This window comes from Microtus ochrogaster, linkage group LG1, assembly GCF_000317375.1.
Source record: "Microtus ochrogaster isolate Prairie Vole_2 linkage group LG1, MicOch1.0, whole genome shotgun sequence".
Taxonomy (NCBI): Eukaryota; Metazoa; Chordata; class Mammalia; order Rodentia; family Cricetidae; genus Microtus; species Microtus ochrogaster.
Window position 1 is genome coordinate 50298191 of NC_022027.1, and position 14467 is coordinate 50312657.

Below are 14467 nucleotides of genomic sequence, written 5' to 3' on the forward strand. Positions count from 1 at the left end.
TATAAATACTGGGTTCTGGCCGTCTTGCACAAACTTTGTTTTATGTCAAGCAAGTTTATTAAAAAGTATAGCATCATATATACTGTTTGCAAGGGAAAAATGGCCAAGGTCATTTTTGCAGAGAGCCAAATCAGACGAAGTGTTAGCAGAGAGACTCAGCTGCCTTAGAACTGATAACCACAGCCAAGAAGGAAGAGGTGGGTCTTCAGAAGCCGCAACCTTGACTCCTGAGGCACTGGCTCCAGCCCTCAACCAGTCCTGCCAAGTCCACTCCTGTGTCAGGGCCTGGTATGCCCCAACATAGAAACTATTTTTCCTTAACGAGACACAATTCACACAGCCATCTCGGAAGGGCATCTCAGGCTTCTCTCCATTCTGAAGATCTATCCGCATTTATTATACCAAACACCTTTTATCCCCCAGGTAAGCCAAGGTGGATACCCATTAATATTCTCTTTCCAGGGGACGCTGGGCTACCGAAACACCTGCAACTTAAGTCACCAGCTTTGGAAACAACACCTTTCCCCAGGCGATCTACATTTTAACAGAGGAGAAGGAGCCATACATCCTGGCCTTTGTCAGGTGGCTAGCTTGTTTGGCAGGATTGCAGCTGCCTTGGAAATTAAGCATGGCCAGAGAGCCTGTCTGTAAATATTTTGTATGAAATGTGGGCCCACAGCTCCTCTGAGGCGCTGGCTCCAGCCCTCAACCAGTCCTGCCAAATCCACTCCTGGACAAGGACACTGAGCCCTTTGTCCATTTGTCTTTTCATTGGGGCCTCTGAAGAAGTCTTAGGTCGGTCCGACTCCCACACCATCTACCATTTCTCCTCTTCAGCTATCCCCCAACATTTGCCCTTCCTGACTATTTATCATCTCTCTCTCCTCTTTTGAAAATAATATCCCACAGGGTCCATGTAGTGCTGCTCATGTGCCCATGGTAATGGTGTGGGGCCAGCCACTGGAGCAGCGTGTCCTCGGTAGCTTTGTCAACTTGACATCACCTAGAGTCATCAGGGAAGAAGCCCTTTATCATTGCTTAGACCAGATTGGCCTGAGGGGGACTATCTTGATTATTGATTGATTGGGGGTGGGGTCCAGCTCTCTGGACAGCACCATCCTTGGCAGTGACCCTGGACTGTGTAAGAAGCTAGCAAAGCAGTCTTCTTCCAGAGCTTTGCTTCATGCTCCTGCTTGAGCTCCTGTCCTCACTTCCCCTATGGCTGTCTTAGTTAAGGTTTCCCTTGTATGATGAAACACCATGACCAAAAGCAAGCTGGAGAGGAAAGGGTTTGTCTTCAAAAGGAAGTCACAACAGAAGCTCAAGCAGGGCAGGAACTTGGAGGCAGGAGCTGATGTAGAGGCCATGGAAGATGCTGCTTACTGGCTTGCTCAACTTGCTTTCTTATAGAACCCACCATCACCAGCGCAGGGATGGCAACATCCATAATGGGCTGGGACCTCCCCCATAAAAATACCCTACAGACTTGCTTGCTACTGAACCTTATGGAGGGAGGCATTTCTTTAACTGAGGTTCCCTCCTCTTTGATGACTCTAGATTACCTCGAGTTGACATAAAACTAGCCAACACAATGGTGGACTGAGTAAAAGCCAAATAAATCCTTCCTCCAGGGCTGGAGAGATGGCTCAGTGGTTAAGAGCACTGGCTGCTCTTACAGAGGTCCTGAGTTCAATTCCCATCACCCACATGGTGGCTCACAACTCTCTGTAATGAGATCTGGTGCCCTCTTCTGGTCCTCAGGCATACATGCAGGCAGAACACTATACATAATAAAAAAATAAAGTCTTTAAAAAAAAATCCTTCCTCCCTTAAGTTGGTCTTTGTCAAAATGTTTTATCACAGCAACAGAAATTGGAACAGTGGGCAGTTGGGGGAGGCTGCTTGTTCATTTCCCGGCTGCCTAGAGTCCCAAAATAATCACACATAAATCTATATTAATTGCAGTACTGTGTTGGGGGCCAGCCTCAACAAAAATACCTTTCTCCAGAGTGGAGGTGTGGAAATTTAGGAATATAGTAAAATGTACAAAGACCCGAACAAAAATAATAAAATACAGAAACCTATAGGACAGGATCAGTAGGGAACTTTTCAGTGGTTGCCAGTGTTTAATTTCCAACTGGTTAATATACCCCGACCCCAAAAGGTAGGAGCACAACAAAAGGCTGCATTGACATACCAATTGAAAGTCACGGGGTACTTCATCACACTCACGCCCTAGACTCACACCCTAGACCAAACATTCTCTGGGTAGAATCCCAAGTGATTTCTTTAATGGTCTGTACTATCCCTTTAAGAGACAAGCCCTGCCCACCCCCTCACCCCTCCACCCCCCCCACCTCACCCCTGTCCGCTGAGGCAGGCATATTTTTCCTTCCTGCTTGCAGCCTGAGTCTCTTTCTGTCTCCCTGTCGAAGAGGCAGCTCTGTCTCTCCCTTCTCCCCACTTCTCCCCTTTCCCTTTCTGTTTCTCTGTCTCTCTTTGCCTCTCTCTCTGCCCTTCTCCCTTTCTCCCCTTTCCCCTCCATAACTCACTAAATAAATATCCAGCCTCACCTGCTGTCTCTTGCCCGCAGTGCGGCTCCCTGCCCTGGACCAGCTGCCTTTGGAGACCTGCGGAGTGGTCTTGTGGCCTGCCATCAGTCTGCCTCTCGTGGGACTGACTGCCCCATTGAGATCTCTCACCTACCACATGGCTGGGACTTGTGGTCTGCTGCAGCCACTTGAGAAATTGTGCCATCCCTGCCTGGGGTGGCTGCTCTTGGGACCTTTGGCGAGGTCTCATGGCCTACTGGGGCTTACTGTGGCCACTTGGGAATTATTCACATTTTACTTAATACATTACAGTTTCCATTAAGGGAACTGAACTTAGTTGGATCCTTAGACTTGTAGTAGGAACCAACTATTTCCCTATTTCAGAAGCACGAGGTTTGGCAACTAGCCACACCTGTTGACAATAGCTTTGTGAGAGCAGAACTCTGATTTACAACTAGGTGGGGCCTTTGTTTGAGCACAGTAACCTTGAATAAACTAGAAACAAGTCCCAAACTCTTTTGGTCTCTATGATACTGTTTGGCCAATAGCATAAGTGTATTTCTGGCTAACTCTTATATCTTAAGTTAACCTATTTCCATTAATCTTTGTGCCATGTGACTGTGGTTTACTGTGTAAAGTTTGTTCTGGCATCTGTCTCTGGTGGGACTATGTGGCTTCTTCCTGACTCTCTCTGTATATTTCTTTGAGCCTAGCTTTACTTTGCTGAAAGCAGCTTCTTTATTAACCAATAGGAGCAATACATATACAGAAAGACTTTACACACCAGTGGGCAACCTGCCAGTGCCCATATCCCCAAGGAAAAATGACCCCCTTGTTCCCCTGCAGCCAGCAGCCAGTAGGTCCTTTGCTGGGTGTGCATTCTGGCGTACCCTTCCCCCACCCATGTTGGACTTTTGACTGGCTTGATCTTGTTCACGTAACTACAACAGCCCGTCTGTGCAGAGGCCGGCATTTCCCAGCACATTCTGCCTCCTCATCCTTGAGATGTGCCCTGCGTTTTGGGAAAGTGGGGTTGATTTAGATGTGACATTAAGGTTAATAAAAGGACTGCATGTTTGTACATTCCTTGAACGTCTATTATTGAAGATATCTGGATTCTTGAATTTTTATATCTGTGAATGTGTGTGTACAGTGTGCATGCAGAGCCCCAAAGAGGGTAGTGTATCCCCTGAGTTAGAGGTGGTTGTGAGCCACCACGTGAGAGCTGGGAATGGGTCCTCTGCAAGAGCAGCCAGCGCTCTTAACCTCTCCAGCCCTGATGTCTGGGTTCTTGTATCTGTATTTGGTCTTTGTGGTACATCTGTGGCCTCTAGAAAACCCATTTCATACTCTCACTAAAAGAAAAGAAGGGAGGGGCGAAGGCAGTGACATCCTAAAATTTATCAGAAACTATTAATACTTGTTTGAAGGTGACTGACACTCTGCTAACTTGTCTATAAAGTTTTCTTTATTATTGACAATATCAACATCTTAGTGTTCTGTGAAGGTACTTTGACTTTTCAGGTTCCGTAGAAGTTCCCAAAACACTCAAGGGTTTTGAGTTAATAGTTTTAGAATTTTTGTTTGGTTCTGTTACCATTTTCCTTCGTTTTTTTTTTTTCTAGGCCAAAATGAGAGTATGTGAGCTGGGTGTGGTAGCCTGTGCCTATAGTACCTGTAGTACGATAGTGCCTATAGTACCAGTACTCACTAGGTCAAGGCACATAGAAGGGAGTTCTAGGCTAGCCTGGACGACATAGCAAACTTAGGTAGCAAAATATGCCCCCCAAACTCTGTGTATTTCTTATTTTTGTAGAATTTATTAAATTAAAGTACCTTTTAGCCAGGCATGGTGATGTATACCTATAATCTGGGAGGCTGAGGCATAAGGATCGCAAATGTGAGGCCAGTCTAGGCCGAATAGTGAGCCCCATTTCAAGAAGGCGAGTTTTTAATGAACAGAGTGAATTTAATCAGGCTTGTTGAATTTAACTCATTATAGAGTCTCACTTAAAATATAAGATCTCTGCAGTATGGATATACCGTACATGGGTTCTGCACTCAAGGTTGGATTTCTTCCGAAGACTGGCTGCACCACCTCATCTGAACCTGCACGGTGCCCACTGTACTTGGCTGGTTCCCCAACTGCACTGCAGGAAAACCTTTGCACGCTGCAGCTCCTCGAGCTCCTTGGCAGTGGGGGCTGGGCCTTCTCTTTGTAACCCACTTCTCCACTCCCTACTGAAGCATTACCATATCTTGATAATAGTAGATGATTAAAAGAAGCTGCTAAATGTGCCGTAATATAATTTGAAGAGATACATGTATGTTTAGACATGTTAACTAAAGAGGATCCAAGAGTTATTAGTGTATCAGTAGAGCTTCTGCTTAGCAGGCTAAGGGCTCTGGGTTCAGTCCTCTGCACCAAACAATACTTTAAAAACTAAGTCATTTATGTGGTGTTTTGCTTGCATGCATGTCTGTGCACTACATGCTGGCAAGTTCTCTGGGAGGACAGAAGAGGGTGTGGGGTCCCTCGGGTCTTTGTTACAGTTGGTTGTGAGACCGATGTGGATTCAGGAATCAAATCTGGGTCCTTTGCAAGAGCCAGTTCTTAACTGTGGAGCCATCTCTTTAGCCTAGCCCCCAAATAAATATCATTTTGATCAATGAGAGATTATAGTCTCAGTGCATGAGTTACTGACATATTATTTGTTAATGAATTGCTTTGCATATAACTTTGTCTTCTGTTTGGTTTTTTAGTTTTTTGAGAGAGGGTCTCGCATTGTATACCATACTGGCCTGGAACTCACTCACTCTATATCTGAGGTTAGCTCACTCTGCAGCCATTCCTCCTGTCTCAGTCTCTCAAGTGTGTGCTCACAAGTGCAGGGCCTCACGCCTGCTGCATGTCTGCTGCAGAGTGCTCTCTAGGAATCCGAACCAAGAAAGCCACTTCCTCTCCTACATTGTCACGTCTTTCCATCCAGCAGATGTCTGAGTCAGCCTCGGGATGGAGAGGGTTAGTGGTTAAGGGCACCTGCTGCTCTTGCTAAGGACCCACATTCCGTTCCCAGCATCCACATGGTAGCTCGCAACGTCTTAACTCTAGTTCCAGAGCACCTGGTGTCCTCTGGGCATACGTACAAAGGGCCACACCCATACGCATAAAATAAAAATGAATAATAAAAAACAAAACAAAAATAAAGCAAGCAAACAGAAAGAATTTATGGTCTAACATGTAGTCTGAGAGTTAGCAGATTTGCATAAATAGCTGGGGAACTTGGTCTTTCTGGGCTACATGGTCTCAGCTCTGCCATTGTGGCCCCCAAATAGCCAGAGACTGTAAGTAAATGATTGTGGTTGAATTTCAATAAAACTTCATAAATGGAAGCAGGACCAGCTTGCCAGTTACTGCTCTAGTGTCCTTGTGTCCCACTGGGAGACCCACAGCAGCGATTTCCGTTGAGATTTCCACTGCTGAAGTTGTTAGATGAGATTATAAAACACAGATTACATGGTACAATTTAAAGAATAACATTCTTTTTCTTCCTGTCTTACCGTTTTCCCCAGGACACCTTATTTCCGTACATCAAAGAGAATGTCAGGGAGTACCTGCAGACACACTGGGACGAGGAGGAGTGTCAGCAGGATGTCAGCCTGCTGAGGAAACAGGTCAGGACTCCCCTCTTCCACACCCCAGAGTCTCAGAGTGGAGGGAACACGCTGTGAGCGCTGTCAGTCAGCGCCCTGGATGCTGAGGGGTGGGAGCTGCAGGGCCTTGTGGGCCTAGCCATCCACAGCATGTCATGAAGCCAGCGAGTCATAGCGACTCGTCTGTGGAGTTGCTTCTCTCAGAGGCTGTTTATAAACTTGGGCCTTTCTGGTGGAGTCCAAGAGGTTTGGTAGAGTCATCACATCTCATCGATGTCACCAGGTGACAGCACCTTGTCACTTTCTTCTGTCCTACCTCATGGCATGAAACTACCCCCTAACGGGCTCACGGGTCCCCACATCGTGCCTCTCTGCCGGACTTCTCAACCAGACTGCGCTCTGTCGCTCCAGTCAGTCTGTGTACTTTTTCCTTCCGCATGGTGTGCTGGCGTCAGTGGCAAAGATCTTCATGGTGTGTGGCCCTCACCAGCCGTTTTCCTACACTGGATTGTGGAATGCTCTCTAAAAAACAGGTCTTTTATTTATGGTGAGAAGTTAGGTTTAGAAATAATTGTAACATCCATTGAATCATGCAGTGTTTGGGTTTGCTGAGTTTTCTGGATAATGTGAGGTCAGTGTGAAATAATCCCCTTCATCTTTTTATTGTCTCAAAAATGTTCCATACATACATATTTCATGTTCAGATAATGCATTACATTGTTACAGAGTCCTTGTATATGCATTTCTTTTAATTATGTGTATGTGTGTGCGTGTGTGCGTGCATGCATGCATCTATATACACACAAGCCATGGTGCACTTGTGGAGGTCAGAGCACAAATTGAGAGAGTCATTTCTCTCCTTTTGATCATGTGGGTCCCCCAGAGATTGAACTCAGGTCATCAGGCTTAGTGGCAAGTGCTTTGTACCTAGTGATCCATATTTGCCAGATCATTCCTTTAAGAATAATTTTTAACAGTTCTCAGGATAATTGATAGTTGGAGAAAACTGATCTGCCTGGTTTTGCTCTATCTTTTTTAATATAACTATGCATGGGTATGTGTGTGTGTACAAGCATATGTGTGTAAGGCTCTTTAAATATATGCATGAACAGAGTTGATTTGTTTCTGATTTAAAGGCTGAAGAAGATGCGCACCTGGATGGCGCTGTCCCGATCCCCGTGGCGTCTGGAAATGCGGTGGATGATCTCCAGCGGATGATCCAGGCTGTGGTGGACAACGTGTACTGGCAGATGTCTCATGACCGGAAGACCACGGCGCTCAAACAGCTGCAGGGTCACATGTGGAAGGCAGCTTTCGCAGCGGGCCGCATGAAGGCAGAGTATGTGCTCTAACGCTAAACCATTTCCTAGGCCCCAGATCCACAGCCCCCCCTTCCTCTTTCTCCCGCGTAACTTGCACAGTTAGTAAAAATAAAGTTGCTAGGTGTGATAATATACCTTTAAATCCTAGCACTTAGGCAGAGGCATGTAGCACAAATTCTAATTGTTCTTAATAAAAATTCAGAGTCAGCTATCAGGGGTTGAAAGCTGAAGGATCAGAGAAGCAGAGTGGCAGCCACTAGAGTTTTTACCTCTACCAATGCTCAGACCATAGGGGCATCCTGTCCTCAGACTGCACTGAGCTCCTGTCTCCTCCCGCCTTATATTCTTCTTCACCCGATCATATCACTCCTGTCTCCACCTCCCTAGTGCTGGGATTGAAGGTGTGGGCTCCCAAGTGCTGGAATCACCTTGTGTGAGCTCTGTTTCTCTTTAAGACAGATTCAATCTTGTGTAGCCCAGGGTGGCCTTGAACTCACAGAGATCCCTCTGCCCCTGTCCCCCAAGTCCTGGGATTAAAGGTGTGTGCCACCGTCCCCTGGCCTCTAGCTCTGCACTCTGATCTTCAGGCAAGCATGATTGGTTAAAACACAAGCAAAATATCACCACAGAGGCAGGCAGGTTCTAGGCATGGCAAACCAAGGCTACATAGAGAGACCCTGTCTCAAGAAAGGTCAGATTGATGTTGCTCTCATTGTAGCTAATGAGTTGTTTTCTTTCCCCCTGGAAGCTGTGTCCCCAGATCTGTGCTTTTGTGGGAGGTGAAAGACTTTGGTTCTGTTTATTAATTCAGCCTGGTGTGGTATTGGGAGCTGGCCTTCCTGAGCCTTCTGTGGGCTAGCCAGGTCACAGCTACTCTATGGCAGGCACACAGTGACACCAGTGACAACACTCGATGACAGCACTGGGGGTCACTTCTCCAGCCGTCATGCTTTTTGCTGCTGAGAGAAGAGAGAGGGCTCAGCAGTCAGCTGGGCAGTTACCAGTCCTGGGAGACCCAGTGCCCACTCTGACCGCCATGGGCACATATATACATTGTGCATGCAAAACAGTCAAACATATAAAATAATAAACTTCAGAAAGAGAGAGAAGTAAGCCTGTGAAACCGTGTTACTTTGAGTTAGTCCCTGGCACTGTTACCTCCTCTGCTCTTTGAGCACCTTCATAATCTCAGAGTCTCAGTTTGGGATTTCTGCTAGTTCTCCTGCCAAGCGTTGTATTGCTGAGACTGAACAACAAATGGTAACAGTTGTGGGCCAGTGAGATGGCTTAGTGAGCAAGGATTCTTGCTGCCAAGGCTGACACCCTGAGTTCAGTCCCTGGAGCCACACTGTGGAAGGAGATGAATGACTTCTGCAAGTTAACCTTTGACCTTGATATGTGTGCTATGGCATGTGCCGGTATGTGCAGGTATGTGTCTGCACTTGCATGTACATGCACACAGAGACACACACAGTTGGTACAAATATTAAAGATAGGGTATCATCATATGTATATCCTAGGCCTGGACTTGCCGTGTAGCCAGCATAGCTTCACCCTGGGCTTTTCCTGCACCGGCCTTCTCAGGGCTGGAATTTATCGTGTGCTTCCACACCCAGCTGACCCGAGAGGGTCTTTTTAAAGGATTTTAGTCAGTTGCTTTATGTAAATCCTCAGGTTGAAGGCCATTTTCAGCTGCCTGTTTTTTTGTTTGTTTTTTGTATTTTTTATATTTTGTTTTGTTAAATGAGAGGTCTGTGTCTGCAACAAGATCTGCCTATTAAAGGAAGCATTGCTGTCCCAGGGTATGCCCCTACATATGTGCAGGATGGGGAGGAAAGCATTTTCATGGCTTCTCAAAGAACAGTGAAGGTACATGAGTCTGTTCTTACAAATTGCATCAGTTAAGCAATAATATTGTTCATGGTGTTTATTTATATATATTTAGCTCCTTGAGAATGAAAACATAGTCACTTTCTTAACTTTATTATTTATTTGTGTAAGTTTTTGGCCTTACACACTTACGTCTGTAAGTACATCACACACATGCCTGGTGCCCATGGAGGTCAGAAGAGGGCATTGGATTCCCTAGAACGGAGTTACAGGCGTTTGCGAGCCTCCATGTGGGTTCTGGGAGAGGAACACTAAGTGCTCTTACATCTGAGCTGTGTCTGCCCATTAATTACTTTCTTATTTCATCTCTTCATGCTTTTCTATTGTCAAGTGCTATCCTCTCCACGAAACTTGTTACTTCTAATCTGTGATCCTGGAACTCAGTGACCTGTTTGTTAGGACCACAGGAGTTTCCTGTCTCGTGGAGCAGCTTCTCAGGTTACCATTCATGCCAGGGCAGAGAGGCATGGCGACGGCGTATCCTCTGATTTTCACCTGGCTCCATGGTGTTTCTGCTTTCTAATTAGCTGCTTTCCCTCCAGGTTCTTCGCAGATGTGGTCCCAGCAGTCAGAAGGTGGCGAGAGGCTGGAATGAAGGTGTACATCTATTCTTCAGGGAGTGTGGAGGCTCAGAAGCTGCTCTTTGGGCATTCCACAGAAGGGGATATCCTTGAGGTCGGTTACTTGGTGCCCCAGTTTGTTTGCTGTCGCTGTGTTGAATACCATGACCAAAGCCACCTGGGGAGGGTTTATTTGACTTACACTTTCACACGAAGTCATTTGGGGAGCTAGGGTAGGAACTCAAGCAGGAAGCTGGAGGTGGGCTCTGATGCAGAGACCGCAAATGAGGGCTGCTCTATTGGTTTGCTCAGCTTGTTTGTTCACGCATCTGAGGGCCACCTGCGCAAGGGTGGCACCACGCACTAATCAAGAAAATGCTCCACAGATAAGCCCAGAGGCTAGTCTGATGGAGACAATCCCTTAATTGAGGTTTTGTTTTTTTATTTTCTTCAAAGATGACTCTAACCAGCACCCTTGGACTTTTTTGTTTTGCTACTGTCAAAACATGAAATATCGACTAGTGAAAAGCACCTACTGAGTAATCTCCATCGGCAGCTTGACAGGAAAAAGATGTGGGAAACTGAAGGTACCTTGAGTGGAGGGGTGAATGACCTGGGCCAGCAGGTCATCCATCAGTGACAGGTTCCTTAGAAGTGAGCAGGGGGTGAGAAAATGGAGAAGCCGGGAAAGTTTGGGATCAGGAGGTCCTGCACAAGCTGATGGTTCTCACGGCAAGCACATCATACATACAGTTTGCAAGGGGACTGTGAGCCACCTCAGTGATCACGGTGTTTCTTCACGGCAATAGAAACCCTAAGACAGTCAGCAACTCAGAAGAAACTTCTCCCCTTCCCAGACGGCTGACTAACAGGATTAGTCTGGCAAACTAACTTACTTTCTTGAGGGCAGTTGCTGAGGTGTAACCACCAGGGTTTCTAGGGAGGTGCTCTGCCACTCAGCTGTGCCACCATCTCTAAAATTAATATTTTCTGGGCCCATCCTCGGTACATAGGGTACAGGTTTGTTTTTTTTTGATAATTGCATATTCTAATTTTAGTATATATTCTGTTTTTTATAGTAGATATAAAACCAGTAATGAGATCTTTTGATCAGCGGTGGCTATTTTCCAAACACAGACAGAAACTTTCTGTCCAGTGAGATGGGCAGTTAGGTCGGCTTGCGTACGGCACGATAATTGCCTACTGATTTCAGTAGTGAAAGTCTCATTCTCCAGTTACCACGTGAGGCAAATAGAGAAAATAAGTTTGCAAAATCGGTCTCAACTCTTCTAATAGTCAACAAACCAACCAAGCAACCCTGGGGTCTGTGAGATGGCTCAGCAGGTAGATGTGCTTGCCTGGCAAGCCTGACGATCTGAATTCAATTCCCCCAACCCATTTTAAAAAGCCAGACATGGTAGCAGCCCTTGTTATCCCAGCTTTTACAGTGCGATCAGAAGGAGACAGGGACCACCCAGAAGCCAGTCTAGACTGTGTAGCATACAGAAGCTACAAGAGAGACCCTGGCCTCTCAAGTCCCAGTCCTCAAACCTTAGGATTGCCTTTTTGTTTTTGATTGTTAAACCTGTTTTTAGTTGGCAAAAGACATTCAGACAGTTGAAGCTGAACCTATTAAATACAAACTTACTTTAATTACTATTGGTTAAATTAGCAAGCATTTGATTCCAGTTATGTTTAAGACCTCAAGGGTAGTGTTCAAAGATGTGTTAATTAGAAATGAAGCTGGGTGTGGTTGTGCTTACTAGTAATCCTAGCACTTGGGAGTGTTCAGGAGCTCAGGTTCAAGGCCAGCCTTGGCATCAATGATGAAAGTTTCTTGAAAGCAGAGTAATAGCAAGGTTTCTGGCTAGAGATATTTTTTCACGCTTTGGTTTTTGAGGCAGGGTCTGGGTGTGAATCCCTGGCTGGCCTAGAACCGCTGTGACGACAGGCAGGTACCAAAACACTTGGCTAGACATCTTTTCCTTCTAGGATCAAAGGGTGCTGTCCACAACCTTCTTTTTGTTGTTATTTTTTATGTGTTTTTGTTTTATGAGACTGGGTTTCTCTATATAACTGCCCTGACTGTCTTGGAACTCGCTCTGTAGATCAGGCTGACCTCAAACTCAGAGATCCACCTGCCTCTGCCTCCCGAGTACTGGGATTAAAGGCGTGTGCCATCACTGCCCAGACACAACCTTCTTTTTCATCTGAAGTAAAACCCAGTCCAGGAAGTAGTTTGAATAGAAACAGTGTTACAGGGCATGCATATTAAAAGGATTTGGGGCATAAAACAATGCCAATGACAACCAAATGAAGCATAGGTTGAACTAGCAGATTTCTTCCAAGTGTTTATTTCCATAAACCTTTATGGAATGACGCCTCCGTGACTGGCATGCAGTTCAGAAGGCAGTGAGTGGGCGTGGTTCGTACGTTTAGTGTCTGTACTGAGCAGTCCTCCCATTCTCTCCAGCTTATTGATGGCCACTTCGATACCAAGATTGGACACAAAGTGGAGAGCGAGAGTTACCGGAAGATTGCAGATAGCATCGGGTGTTTAACCAGCAACATCTTGTTTCTCACAGACGTGACTTTAGGTAAGGAACCAGCTGCTCGGTACGTAGTAGTGAGGGAAGCAGCTTGGCGGGAGCAGAGGTTTGGTTTTCTCATGGTCGCTGTGTCATCTCACACAGTCAAAGATCAGGAAGCACCGTACCCTCTCCTGCCTACACCACCTTTTTCCTGAAGGTCCCACAACCTCCCCATCTTAGCAACACCTGATGGAGACCAAATGATGCCAGAGCTGTGGGGAGCAGATCACCATCCTGGTAGAGCGGCTCTCTCATGTGGATGTCCGCGTCATTCTATGGAAGGGTTCAGGGCTAAGAGCGCTTGCTGTGCATTCATGAGATCCTGAATTCAGTTCCCCAGGAGCAATATAACCAAGTATGGCATTGAGTCAGGCTGACAGTTGAAAAGTTATGGGCCTACCACTTGCTTAGCTCAGTCTTCATATCTGTAGACTGGGACAGAGGTAACGGTGTAAGTTATTTTGAGTTGTTGGGAATGGTGTGAGAACAGGAGCTGCATGAAGATAGGAACCCTATTTGTTCACACGTCTCTTGTCCAACTGTGGCTCCTAGCACACAGTAGATGCTTTTACAGATGGTAGCTTTTGTCTTTTGCATAAAGATAAAATGGAGAGATGAATGTAAGCCACAGTGTATTAGAGATATCCACTGTAGCACCTAGCCTTCCTGAGCTAATATGACAGGTCTTGTTTTTCCTCCCTGCCGCCCAGCACCACCCTAGTCCCTGATCATAAGGTCCCCGCAGTCTAAGGACGGTAAACAGTAAGTAATAAGCTCAGCGATGTCCCAGCGAGCATAGTGGGTGAGGCACACGCAGCTGCTGTAATACAGGGGTGGTGACCCTGGATGTGTCCTGTTGAGTGGAATTTTGTAGAGCAGGGATTTGCCAGGCAGAAAAGATGTGGAATCTAGGCAGGGGCATGACATGCATGCTGGGGCCTGAGGTGAGAGTGTGTTCTTTAGGCCGGTTAGATCATAGGTCACCTTTGTTCTCTGTCTACTTCATTGGTGTTAGACCCTACAGCTTGCCCTTTGAGAAACAGCTCAGCTGTCTGGGGCTAATATGTAGGACTGGATAGAGAGCGTGGGCCAGAGCAGGCCTGTTACGTTCGTGAGTCACAGTACAGGATGAGCTGTGCTCTCTGTCGTCATGTAGTCAGGTGCTTTCTAGCTTAGAATTAACATATATGTAAAGAATGATATAAAAGCCTCAAGGTGTCCGTCTTTCAGCTGCAAGAAAAGCCGGGGCCCAACTCACTTCTTGATCTCTCTCCAGCGACGTGGCTCGTCTCAGGTGTTAGGTTTGCTGCATCTTACCTGTCACCTGTCCTTTGCTTCCCGCAGAGGCCAGTGCTGCCGAGGAGGCAGATGTGCATGTCGCTGTGGTGGTGAGACCCGGCAACGCGGGACTAACAGATGATGAGAAAACATACTACAACCTCATCACGTCCTTCAGCGAGCTCTACCTGCCGTCAACATAGAGCAGATTCTGAGGAAGACTAAACTGTCCCCCTAATGTCCAGCTTTATTCTAATTGTAAAAGTAACTTACTTGTGTACACACAGACATATGCAAGTGTATATACATGCCTGTGTGCTCAGATCAATTTCCATGGCACATGTGTGAGCAAAGTAGTCAGTTCTGTGAGAACCAAATTCATGTAAAGATGCTTTATGTGTGGACCATAACTCTAACTCTTACCAAGGCCAGAGTGTATTTGATAGAAGAAAATCAAATGTGTGATATTTATCAAATTGTTTATTAAAATGGAAAACTAGTTTTGAGAAATTATTATCCAGAGACCTTGTTATTTTAAAAACTGGAAGTGCTTCACAGGCATTCGTAAGAGGAATCCCTGACTCTGCCTTGTGAACTCGAATCACACTGCTGCACTCAGA

General features: G+C 46.1%; 1 protein-coding gene across 1 annotated transcript in view; it reads left to right on the forward strand.

The window, feature by feature from the left end:
• Enoph1 (enolase-phosphatase 1) overlaps positions 1-14461 on the forward strand; it is a 27365-nt gene extending 12904 nt beyond the window's left edge. Inside the window, exons 2-6 of the mRNA XM_005359549.3 lie at positions 6126-6227; positions 7343-7545; positions 9961-10093; positions 12452-12575; positions 13914-14461. Of these exons, the coding sequence (XP_005359606.2) occupies positions 6126-6227; positions 7343-7545; positions 9961-10093; positions 12452-12575; positions 13914-14050 (699 nt within the window). The 3' untranslated portion in view covers positions 14051-14461. The remainder of the gene's footprint in view (positions 1-6125; positions 6228-7342; positions 7546-9960; positions 10094-12451; positions 12576-13913) is intronic.
• The last annotated feature ends 6 nt before the right edge of the window (positions 14462-14467 follow it).